The 13,784-nt window shown below is 32.0% G+C and overlaps 1 protein-coding gene across 1 annotated transcript; it reads left to right on the forward strand.

The window, feature by feature from the left end:
* The first annotated feature begins 9,337 nt into the window (after window positions 1–9,337).
* On the forward strand, window positions 9,338–12,633 carry LOC127128527 (AP2-like ethylene-responsive transcription factor At1g16060). Its single transcript, XM_051057870.1, has 7 exons — window positions 9,338–9,531; window positions 10,328–10,535; window positions 10,722–10,804; window positions 11,056–11,218; window positions 11,357–11,407; window positions 11,829–11,905; window positions 11,995–12,633. The coding sequence occupies exons 1-7, from the start codon at window positions 9,501–9,503 to the stop codon at window positions 12,546–12,548; spliced, it is 1,167 nt and encodes a 388-aa protein (XP_050913827.1). The 5' UTR covers window positions 9,338–9,500; the 3' UTR covers window positions 12,549–12,633.
* Window positions 12,634–13,784: the final 1,151 nt, after the last annotated feature.

The following is a 13,784-nucleotide window of genomic DNA, read 5'->3' on the forward strand; positions in this document are numbered from 1 at the left end:
CTTAAATTCTTTTTCAACTTGCTTTCAAAAAGAATCAAGTTTTCTAATTTGGATTTTAGAGATGGAATCTCTTCTTCTCCACATGTGATGGTTGAAGCAAGTTCCTATGATTCCTTCTTAAGAACACCAATGGTTTTCTTCTGGTTGTCTATAGTTAAGCTTGCTTCTTTCCTCTTGTTGAACACGAACCTGAATGAAGTATCAAGTTCTTCTTTAGACAAATCTTTAATACTGGTCTCTCCTTCAAACACATATCTTCCAGAATAAGCTATCATTTGTTGGTAGTTTCCCCTTCCCCTTCACTTTCAGAATTAGACCAAGTGATGTTTAATCCTTTTTTCTATTTCCTTAGATAATTAGGAAATTCTTGTCTAATGTATCCATAGCCTCCGCATTCAAAGCATTGAGTACCCTTCCCATTGTTGGGATCTTCTTAATTCTTGTTTTTGTCATGGGGAATGATATTGGACCTTTTGTCTGGGACATTGGTCCTCCACTTCCTATCTAGATATTTCAAGGTATTGTTGAAGTTTTTCCCAAGAAAAGAAATATCATCTGCCAAGCTTTCTTCTTTGACACCTTGACTTCCAACTTCCTCAGTGTTGGATACAAAGGTTATACTTTTGTTCTTCTTTTCTAACCTTTCACTATGGACATCTCAAAGGTTTGTAGGGAATCAATGAATTCATCAACCTTTATACTACTTAGATCTTGAGCTTCTTCAATAGTAGTCACTTTTATATCAAGCCTCTTAGATAATGATTTGAGAATCTTTTTTACAAGCTTTTATTCATACATCTTTTCACCTAAGGCAAATGATGTGTTCGCAATGTGACACAATCTGATGTGAAACTCACTCACAGTTTCATCTTCATTCATCCTTAGGTTCTCAAATTTTGTTTTTAGGAGCTGTAACCTTGACATACAAACCTTGGATGTGCCTTCATGTGAAGATTTCAAAATCTCCCATGCTTCTTTAGCTTTGGAACATGTGTTGATCAGAATGAACATGTTCTTTTCCACACCATTTAAAAACGCATTCAACACCTTGGAGTTCCCAAGGGCTTCAGCATCAGTCCGATCAATCTCTAGTTTTAGGTTGGTTGCACCTTCTTCAGAGGTAATCATTGGATGTTTCCATCCCTTGATCATAACTTTCCAAGCTTTGTTTCCCAAGGATTTGAGAAAATCCACCATCATCCCCTTCCAATAATCATAATTTGTGCCATCTAAAACATGTGGTTTGTTGACTGATCCTCTATCTTTAATTGTCTCCATTTGAGTAGAATTTATCTTCCTTAGAGATTACCTAACATGCTAGGGTGACAAGTCTAATGGAAATTGAAATTATGTTCCTCAGGGGACAAATGTCGAACACGATGCTCTGACAACATGTTCGACAAGATATACTAGAACCACTCTAATAACAATTACTAGATGATGGAGCAGAAAAGAAATAAACAACACAGTCAATTGTTTACCTAGTTCAATGAAACTACACCTATGTCTAAAGGGCTTAGTCCACAACCCAAGAAAGGAAAATCAGTTATTAATAGTTTAGTACAATTAGTATTATAATCAACAACAAAAATTATATATGTATATGTAAAAAAGAGGGGCTATGAACACTCTATTTTTAGTACTATCTCTAACTTTTATTTTTTACATTAGATGAAATCAATATAATTCCAACAGTTTAAGAATAGTCTCCTTGTAAAATGGAGGGATTCATATTAAGTCAATTCAATATTAGAGTGTTCATGTCCCTTTTCATTTGTAAGAATAATCATTATCTATTGGAACTTGTTTTATAAGTAAAATCACGAATTAAGAGGAGTACAACGGGTATTCAATTCTTGATACAAGATAAAAAAAATCAAAATATAGAAAATAGAACAAAAACGATCTAGTTTAGTTACATGTCCCTACTTTATTTAGGGGGGGTATCTATATCTGATTTTATTTAAATTCGTTGAGTCTCTTTCTTAATTTCACTTCTCGGAATCAAGTTTGAAAAGATTCATTTTTATCATGCATAAAACTTTAGTTAGATTTGGTCTTGAACATGATGTTATTTAATAAATAACATATGTTAGTGGAATGAAAATATTTTGTGTTGGTGGTTTTATTTGATTCAAAGTAAAATCTCAAAGAGTTTTTGAAATTTTTAAAACTTGAGATTTTACAAGATTGATTCGAATCACTCAGTTTTACACTAAAATTTTCATCTTGATCAAATTAGGCAGAAGTGGAACCTAGTCATTTGGTTCGAATCAAACTTTTCACTTGATCCGAATCAATTTTCTAGTGATAGATTTTGTTTAATTTGATTCGAATCAAACTTTGCACATGATTCAAATCAGTATCTTTTTGAAAAAGTTCATTTTCAATTATGTGGCATTTGATTTGAATCAAGTTTTACACATGATTCAAATAATGTGGCATTTGATTCGAATCTCCCCTAGCCTGATTCTAATCAACATACAATTTTTCAAAAATCTGTTATTCCTTTTATTCCACTACACTTGCTCATTTGATTCAAATCATAGATTGCTCTTGATTCGAATCTAACTAACATTTTCAACCATTTTGTGTGCTTAATCTCAAGCATATATAAAAGCTTTTTGTCATCATTTCTCATCATAACATCTATCATTTTGATCATAATTTTTCAGTGTGATTTAGTGAAAAATTAATTTCCTCTATTTTGAGTATTCAAAGTCTTGCTACGAAATTCTTGCATCTTCAACTTCAATTAAGTTCAAATCTTGATAACGAGAGTTCTATAACTAATTGAAAGAGGCACATACTTGAAACTAATCGTTCTTGGAGATCTTGTTGAGTTTTTCAAGTTGTTAGCAAGATTGAGGAATTGTCAATGGTGGTGACAAATTCCATTGAAGAAGTAGGTTCTTCTCTCCAGAATTGCCTTATGAGTGACTGTGTGAAAGGCTATGGAGAAGGAGGATCAATATGATCAAGGGGTTGATTGTTACACATAAAGGCTTGGAACAGAATTGGTGTTATTGGAAGATTCAAGAAACATTCAAGTAAATATTACGTGGAAGAGTTTTCCAGTATGTTGTATACAAGTCAAGATCCAAATTAAGAGATTTATTTTCTCAACTATATCGTTGATTGGTGATTGTATGAACTCTTGAAAATATTTTTCAAATAACAAAGACTTATGTTGGTTCCAATTGGAAACCATTGAAGAATGCACGTAGGAAAAGTGAGGATGACAATTAGTTGAATCAATGTGTAGACACTTCTCATACATTACAATTTGTCTCCAAAGCATTATAAATATATGTGTCATCTCTCTCTCTCTCTCTCTCACACACACACACACACACATTTAAATTTGTAGTGATTGCATGCTTAGGTTTTTTTCAATTCCATCGTACTATATTGTTTGTTCTTGATAGGCATTTATTATGTAAGCATTAGGTTTTGTTGGAATTGGATAACTAGTTATGATAGTCTTGCGATTAATAATATGAAGTGAATTGAATTTCGAATTCCATTAGTTGAATCAATGTGTAGACACTTCTCATACATTACACAATTAAATCAATTCATACCGAGCATTCAATAATATTAATCTTTGATATTTGTGAAACAATCAGTGTTGACTTGATTAACATTCAAACTATAGAAAATTCATTTTTGCATCAAACCTTCCGCTCGCAACTCATTTCTGAAAACCCTATGATTTTGTAAAGCGGCGGTTGAATTTTTAAATTTGGATATATTCACCCCCTCTAGACCAATTTTCTACTTCCATATTCACACCCAACAATTAGCATAAAGAGCCGCTCTTTTGATTGTGTTTAGCCGACATCCAAATGATTGTGAGTATTTCGGAAGATGACGATCCTAAGGGAGCGTATAATATAACACCAGTTTTCAAAGGCAAAAATTATACTTATTGGAAATCAATTATGTATGTACAATTGTTATCGGTTGACAAAAATCGGTGGCATGTTGTCACCGAGGGACCATTGATGAATGAGAAGTTATTAAACATATAAGTCAGGATTTGTTGGCACTAGGTATAAGTATAAAAGTTTTATACCAAATCTCAATCGTTAATACAAATGAACCACACTGTCATATAAAATTAAATAAAAAAAGTTAACAAAAATATATGGCATTTCTTTTCTCTAAAGAGTTGCCTATCTCTTGGGAAAAAGAAAGGACCATTTGATTCATTCCAATTAACAATTGAGATTTGGTGTAAGACTTTAGACTTACATCTGAGGTGAAAAAATTCCGTATATATATATATATATATATATATATATATATATATATATATATATATATATATATATATATATATATATATATATATATATATATATATATATATATATATATATATATATATATATATATATATATATATATATATATATATATATATATATATATATATATATATATATATAATATATATATAATATATATATATATATTATATATATATATATATATATATATATATATATATATATATATATATATATATATATATATATTATATATATATATATATATATATATATATATATATATATATATATACGACCAGGATCAAATGACACCAAGGTGTCAAACTTAGCAACATGACACTTTCGATAACTCTTTAATGCATATCCATATAACAAAATCACCGTTGGATTGAAAGATATTATCATATAGATCATCTCTATAAAATTTAACATCAATCGAAATTTATTTTATATGTTAAAGAAAATGATCAAAATTAATAGTTGTTAAAGTATTACAAACCATTAGTTTTTATGCATCTCATTGAGATATCAAATAATTTTTTATTAATGTTAAATTTTATAAAGATGATCTATATGATATTAACTTTTAATTCAACTGTGTATTTTGTTATACAGACATATGGTGGAGAGTTATCGGAGGTGTCACGTTACTAAGTTTGACACATTGGTGTCATTTGATCCTGGCCTATATATATATATATATATATATATATATATATATATATATTATATATATATATATATATATATATATATATATATATATATATATATATATATATATATATATATATATATATATATATATATATATATACATTCTCTATAAGTGTGAGAAATAAGAAATAACATGTTCAAAATGATCTTGGTGCAGAAGAACCACCTACTTCTCAATTTCCAATGAACCAAATCTAAATTTATAGAAGATAAATCCTTTACCACTGTTAGTGATTTAGATTCTACCCAGAGATGATTCCAACCTTTATCTTTCGTAATTTCAATGCTACAAAGAACACCACTAAAATTTTTAAGCAGAGAGTTTGTCCAGGGAAGCGGCTATGCAAACGCCAAAGCAAAAAGGCCTGAATTTAATATGAAGATCCCTCTACAACATGCTGAGTCAGGGGAAGAGAAGAAAGCACAGTCGACATTGTATTTTAACCAATTAAGCAGAGGAGGATTCCACAAAATCTCTTTGATAATAGGGGCTCTGGTAGGACGAATGAGGACTTTAAAAGAATTCAGAACTGCAAAGTCAAACCAGTTATGCTTATAAGAAAAAGATGACTTGGAGCAGGACATTTTCACCTTGGCCTAAATAATATTGCAAATCGAAGAAAAAGAAGCAGAGTTTCTATTGAACCTTTCGGAGTTACTTTTACTCCATATTGCATTAACCAAGAAAATACAAGCTTCCTGACCAAGATTAATGAACATTGGTGTTTAAAAGATGACACAACCATTGCCAAAGCATTGAAGCAAAAGTACAAGTGTAGAATAAATGGTTTGTTGTTTCTTGAAAATTGTTACAAATGGAGTACATAGAGACCATTTTAATACCTCTACACTGCAACTCATCATCGGTTGGAAATTTGGAGTTAAACAGCCTTCAGACCATGAAAGATTGAGACAGGGGGATAAAAGAGCTCCAAATGCACGCTGCCCAGGGAGTGGTAGGCTGATCATGATGCTTGAATTGGTAAGCATATTTCAAAGATAGCTTGTCATTATTTGAATACTCCCATAGCAGGGAATCACTACACTCAACAACACCACAAAATTCTTTGGTTCTTCCTTCTAAGAATGGAAACAGGTCCAACCAAGCAGTAAGGAAGACCCACGAATTATCAACCAAGCACTCAAAAACTTTTCTCTTCAAATTAATATCTAGTTGACTGAGAGAATGATAATTAATACCATTAAGAAGAGGCGCCTCGCACCAAACATCAGCCCAAAAATTTATTCTAGCTCCGTGATCGGTCACCATTTTCACTATGTTTTAGTTATTTATCCGACAAGAAACCAAGGATTTTGAGACACTATGTACGCATTATGGTACCTTTAAAGTTAATTTTCATTCCCGTAAGTTATTTAAGCATTTTTACTAATTGTCAGTTTTATTTTGTGTTTTCGTGATTTTATGCTTTGGTTGTCGTGTTTATGCCCTCCAGGTCCACGAAGAAGATCCAACGGACTCAATGCGAGAAAGTCGAAAGATCTGGTGTTCGAAAAAAGAAGATTTCTCAGTTCAGGAGGCCTGACACGGGTCGTGTCAGGAGGAAGGAAAAATAAGAACAAGTAATTTCCAAGACAGTGGCCTGACACGGCCGCCCGTGTCAGGTCACCTGGGCGTGTTAGCAAGGAAATAATAAGGCAAAGAGCTGACACAGCCGCCCGTGTCAGCCCAAAACACTAATTTTCTAGTTTTTGGGCTTTTTCCCGGGGTTGAGCTGTAGGGACGTTTTGGAGATTTCCACCTTTTGCCAATGAATTTTCACTATATTATGAGAGTTTCTACAAGAGAAAAGATCATCTTGGAATGAGGCGAACACAAAATTGTCAGACGATCAAGGATTAAAGAGATCAAGGAATTCGGAGAGCGAAAGGTTTTCATGAGTGGAAGCGATTGAAGATCCAAGTCATCCAATTACTTGTAATGTGTAATTTTTATCTTGAATTTTTTTTGAACAATATGAGTAGTTAAACACCCCAATGCAAGAGGGGTGTCCCTGATTTAGAGTTGTAATGACTATGAGTTTAGGATTGCATTTATAATATTATTTTTACGATAATCTTTTGAGGTGTTTAATGTTTTCTCTTTCGGACCAATTGAGATTGTTGTATGGTTATCAATAAGGCTGGACCGCCATTGATAAGGTTTTCATAAGATTACTATGCAGTAGATTTCACCTAGGACTAGGGATACCCTGTGTGAATCAGAGCATTCTTGATATAATAAAAACTTAACTTCACCCTAATTGCCTATAGACATAGAAATTAGGGTAGAATCATTAAAGGTTTTCTCACCAAAGACTTGAGAGAAAATACCCTTGAGAACGGGTAGTAATTGATATTTGTTGATGCAATAGTGACTCAGAGTTGTTACAGGGATAAATCATACACCTTCCCTGGAATTGTTCCTCATACCTTGCAAACCCTTATTTTTATTATTATTATTTTCTCTGCCTTTATTTTTATAATTTTGAATTTAAAAACCCCAATTATAATTTATTTTTTAATTGAACGATGAATTAAACTCAATATTAACTTGCAGTCCTTGAGATCGACATTCGGGGAATTTCCTCTTTATTACTATAACAGGAAAAATAGTACACTTTCTATTTTTCCGATCACTCCGTCACCAAAGCCCAATTGGAATTATCCATAATAGTGAAAATTAGCTTTGGTTCCACTCCAAATAGTGGAAGAAATATGATGACATATAGTCCTATTATGCCTCAGGACCCTGCTCCTAAGAATATAGGCCCAATCTTTTTTAGAATTAAGGAATCCCTAGCAAAGTTTGAGATTAGCCACTTTGTTAAGGAAAATTAAGGATCTAATACCTAAACTACCCAAAGCCTTAGGTTGACACACTTTTTCCCAAGCAACAGAAACAATTTTCCTCTGATAGGCATTACCACTACAAATAAAATTTCGGAAGGCTCCCTCAATTTTCTTAATAAGAAAAACCGACCAAGAGTAGACCCCCATAGTATGTGTGAGCTTAGGATGGAAAACATATTGAACAAGCAAAACTCTTCCATCAATATATAAAAGAGAGCCTTTCCAAGTTGTTAACTTAGAGAGCAACTTGTCAGCATAAGGTTAAAGAAACTGAGTTTTGACTTTACCCTTGAAGATTGGAACTCCAAGATAAAGAAAAGGAAGAGAACATTCAAATAAGTGATCCAAACTTTAAATATTTTTGCATTTGATAAATAAAAGGAAGATTTAAAGAAAATGGAAAGAACCTTCCTGACGATATGAAGGAACAATCTTTAAATGTTTTAGCATTTGCTCAAGAACGTTGTCAAAGTAAAGGAGGAGTAAGATGTTTGTGTCTTAAATATGGATGTATACGTATAATTAGTGATCCAAAGTATGTAGAATGTCACTTGACGAGAAAGGGTTTTAGGGGAAATTATTTGGTTTAGACATCTAATGGAGAAGAACTTCCAAATTTTGTACCAAAAATCACTAATACACGAGCTTCTAACAGTCAATCACATATGGAATATGAGGAACAATTCAATCTTATAGATGACATAGTTGGGGATGCTTTTCGGGTGAACGTGGCTTATGATGAACTTCAAGATTTTGATGGGGAAGCGTTGCCTATTGAGAAATGACAAAATTGTTATTAATCGTAGAAAGAAAGAAATACACCATTGTTTGAGGGGTCGTCGAACTCTAGATTATCAACGTGTGTGAAATTATTATCCACCAAGTCTATAAAGGTACCTCTACCAACTATGAACTTTTCTCCACCGACTACTATTATTTCATACATGTCTTCTTCTTTCACCGTATTACTCACTACTCAGGATTTTTCTATGCCTCCATATTTTATCCCCCATTTTGGACATATATCTTCATCATCATTCCAGCAGCCCGTGGGATCCTTTACCCCACACCCATCATATATACCATCACCATACCAGCAACCAGAGGAATCCTTCACTCCACACCCATCACATGTATCATCACCATTCTAGTATTCCAGTGGATCCTTCACCCCACATCTCTCACATGCATTATCACCATACTAGAAGCCTCACGGACCCTTCACCCCACACCCATCACATGTACAGTCAACATTTTAGCAGCCTACAGGATCCTTCACCCCATATCCCCCACATGTAGCATCATCATTCCACATGTATCCTCATCATCCCAATATTTCGTGCATGAGAAGCAGTATGACCATGCTTTGGGCGATCATAAGGAGCAGGAGCATGAGAGTGTGAGCCAGTTGGAAGATGAGTATGTGAAGATTAATGGACGATGGGTTATTGTGCCTGGACATTATAAGTTTCTATTTTTCTATTTTACTATTTTACCATGTTTTTTTAATTTAATATTAATCCAAAATATTGTTTTTTAGGTTCTTGCCGAGTTGGCCTGCTGAAAGAAACATAAGGGATGCCATTCAAGAATTGTATAAAAAATTGTGGAAGAAATATGTAGAGCTTAATTCAGATGAAATGGATGCATTTTAAAGTAATTCCAGGTACAATGATTTCATTATCTGATTTTTATTTTATTTTACTACAACATTGTTGGAAAAGTGTGTTAGATTAAACATATTTTCCATATATCGAGGTGCATCCCGACTTTTTGACATGTTTTGATGTGTTAGACTTGGTTGGAAAAATAAAAGAATGCATCCTTAATGGATATGAAAAGATTTATTTCATGTTCTTATCGCCTATTGGGATTCGAGTGTTTTTTATAAAAAAATCTTTAAAAAAAAAAGACAAACAGAGCATCTGAAGTAGGGGCTACAATAATTCTGGAGGAAGTATCATCGTTGTCAAACATGCAATTCATATGGTAATTATAATCACTATTTTTTTAATTATATTTTCATTTATAATATAATTATTTTAATCAAAGTTAATTGTATAAATTAGACGAAAGATTTAGGGAGAACTTCACTCATTAATGAGATTTATCAAAGGATTCATACCATACGCACCGGGAGTATGTAAAGGCATGAAGGAATAATTCTCATTCTCATGAAGTAAATTAAAAAACTTTTGGACTAATTTGAGCTGGCAATACAAAATTTCCCATGAAATTATCGTCTCTCTTGTTTATAACTTCAATCAAGTTGTCATGTTTTTAACAATAAATACAAAACAACATAATAGTTCCAAAACAACCATGCATTCTATAATTAATATATAACACATACCTCACACACATTGTATCAAGTTAAGTACTAAGTTGTTAAGAATTAGGAACAAAACTTCACCTAACATTGACAACAAATAAACACAAGAAATTTACGGCAATGATAATAGAGAATGAAGTGAGTTTCAAAAAGAGTCAAAGGTCCATGGAAGAAAAAGAGGTTAAAGCAGCACGTTGTGTTAAGAGACAAAGAAGAGACCATGCTGTTGCACCAAAAAGAGGAGATGATAACCATAACCAGAAGCTTCATGTTGGTGTAACTGATAATTCTACAACTAACACGACAAAGAGAAGCTCAAAATTCCGCGGCGTTAGCAGGTGATCATAAGAAATAATTTTTTGTTTTGTATCTGTATCTGTGTAACACCGATATTTCAGATATATGTCATATGTCACACATTTGATTAATCTATTATCTCAAATTATTATTGATGTCAACGTGTTAGTGTCTGTCTGTTTGTGTTTCTGTGTTTATTTTTCTAATCGATGATGAACTGTATATAGGCATAGATGGACGGGTCGATATGAAGCTCACTTGTGGGACAAGCTTTCTTGGAACATAACACAAAAGAAGAAAGGGAAACAAGGTAGAGTTTCTCTTTTTGGTTTCACTAATAACTCTATTAATCTTTTAATGTTTATGATCATTAATTTTTTCACATACTAATAATTTTTCTTTTAATGTTTATGATTCTTTCCATTTGGAATTTTGGATGGAACTTGATATTGGGACTAATAGTTTATCTTGGTGAGTTTCTTATATACTTAAGTCAAGATTTTGATATATTCATTATGTTGATTAAGTATAAGATGAGAAGTCATGTTTCAAATATTGTAGGGGCTTATGATGAAGAAGAATCTGCTGCAAGAGCTTATGATTTAGCTGCACTTAAATATTGGGGGACATCAACTTTCACCAATTTTCAGGTATCAGATTATGAGAAAGAGATAGAAATAATGAATACTATGACTAAAGAGGAGTATTTGGCCACATTAAGAAGGTAATACTAAATAAAAGTGATTTTTTCCTCTCTTGAATATAAATTTTTAACTTTTTTACAAGATATGTTTATGAGCACTTTCATAGATCACCCTATCATAAGTATATGACTTTTTTTTTCTTATAATTAATTTTACAGAAAGAGCAGTGGATTTTCAAGAGGTGTTTCAAAGTATAGAGGTGTAGCAAGGTGATAAATACACTTCATGTAGAATATATATTGGACTGTTAAAGAAAACCGTCGAATCAAACCGAATTAAGAATTTAACTGAACTGAAGTTAAAATAATCGAACAATTATGTTTCATATGTTACACAAACAGTTCTAGAATCCAATCCAATCAAATGACAAATACATCAAACGTTCAGTTTGAGAAAAACTATCTTCTGACGGTTTTGTATTGTTTAGTATTTCAAACCGATATACAAACCAATAAATTTAGATTTGGTTTGGTTGTAAGTAAATTGAAACGGTTTTGTTCGATTCGAATAATATTTTACTATGGTTTGGTTCGATTTTCTGACTATACCGTACCGTACCGTACCATACCATGAACAACCTTAATTGTTGCTAATCAACATAAATCACAAATACTTGTGAATACTTTGCAGGCATCATCATAATGGTAGATGGGAAGCAAGAATAGGAAGAGTTTTTGGAAACAAATATCTCTATCTTGGAACCTATAGTAAGTTCAATCACACACACACAAAACAAAGATATGTTTCATTTTTCATTCATTAAAATCTCAACAACATTTCTTGTTAATCAACAAAGGTACACAAGAGGAAGCTGCTCGAGCTTACGACATAGCTGCGATTGAGTATAGAGGAATTCATGCTGTAACAAACTTTGAATTAAGCAGTTACATAAAATGGTTAAAGCCAGAAAGTACCATAGAACCAAACCATGAATCACAAACACTACAAAAAGAGTCTCAAACAATAGCATCGCCGAATAACTCGACTCTACTACAAGAATCAAAGTTATTAGCCCTTCAAAAGAGCTTTTTCCTTCCAGATTATAATCTGAATTCTACCGAAAAGCAAGAATCATCAATTGAAAACAAAAACTACAGTTTCTTGAGCAACAAGTCAACTTCTCCCACCGCGCTTAGTCTTCTCCTTCGATCTTCGTTGTTTAAGGAATTGCTTGAAAAGAATTCAAATGTGTCTGAGGACGAAGTCGCGAAAGAGCAACAGATCGCGAGTGATGATGAACTCGGAGAAATCTTCTATGATGGTATTGGAAATATCTCATTTGACTTTGATCCCAATAGATGCAGCATAGAATTGCAAGAAAGAGACTTACATTCAATATTTTTTACATAGGTTGTCTTGTTAAAATCTCTAATACTTATCTGATAATAATGATGTAGTTGTTACAAGAACAAGGTTGATGCTGAAATGTGTTTATGGAAATCATGGTGTGTAAAAAGAATCTAGTGTTGTTTAAATCCTCTAATGAATATAATATATACATGTTTCACTTTGCAACTCATGTACTATTAAACATTTAGAGTGAAAATAATATAATGTAACTATATATTGGTGTAAGATATACTAACACTTTTATGAAGGTGAAAAAACTCAAAATGAGGTTTATGACACAATGAATTCCTCTTTCACCACCACAATAAATTTCAAAGAAAATAATATCTAGATAATAAGGTCAATTGAGAGAATATATCAATCGATTTCATTGAATGTGCATTGTGTCGAAAGATTCAATTATTTTTGTTTGTGCTTAGAATAGTTTACATCAAATTGTTGAGAGATATTTATAAATACTCCATCACTTATTCATTTTTCTAAGGGTATTCCTTAAATAAATTAGTGTTAGTCAAATTCTCTAAGATGACAAAGAGGCCCAGTTAAGATAAATTCTTTGTGTTGAAAATATTTGATATTGAGAAGGTTGAACATGAAATATCTTTATGATATTGTGATCTTTTTTATTATAGTGAAAAATATCTCTCAACAGGGAGATTGAACATAGCTCTAAGTTAAGAGGAGAACCAGAATAAACTTTGTGTTTTTAAACTCTCATCCCTTCTTCTTTTATCCACCATTGTGATTCACTTGATTTTTATTTAAAACAAATTAAAAAAGTTTAAATAGGTTGACATTATTCAATTTTTAGTGTTTTCTCACCTTCAGTTGACATCAGAGCTTCGGTCTCTTATTTAAACATTTAATAGTATAAAAGTAAAATATATTTGAGAAAAAATTTGAGTGATTGTTCAAATAACCCTGATGAATGAACCAACACACCATACTCAATCAAATCTCTTATGTTCAATAATGGAGAAGTATTTCAATACTGAAAATATAAAATTTATAGCTTCTTTATCTATAAAGATCTAGAACTATGGAACTTAGTGATAAATGGTTGTGAACATCCTAAAAAATTTTAAGAAAAAGATGTTGATCCTTTAACTATGAAAGATGTTCAAAAGAAAATTTAGAAGTTGCATTATAAAGCCATAATCTTTATGTTATTTTCTTGAAGGAGTGTGGTAAGATCACCAACACTATGAAGAAAACACACATGTGAAAGAATTCAAA

The sequence above is a fragment of the Lathyrus oleraceus genome, chromosome 3, assembly GCF_024323335.1.
Source record: "Lathyrus oleraceus cultivar Zhongwan6 chromosome 3, CAAS_Psat_ZW6_1.0, whole genome shotgun sequence".
Classification (NCBI taxonomy): domain Eukaryota; kingdom Viridiplantae; phylum Streptophyta; class Magnoliopsida; order Fabales; family Fabaceae; genus Lathyrus; species Lathyrus oleraceus.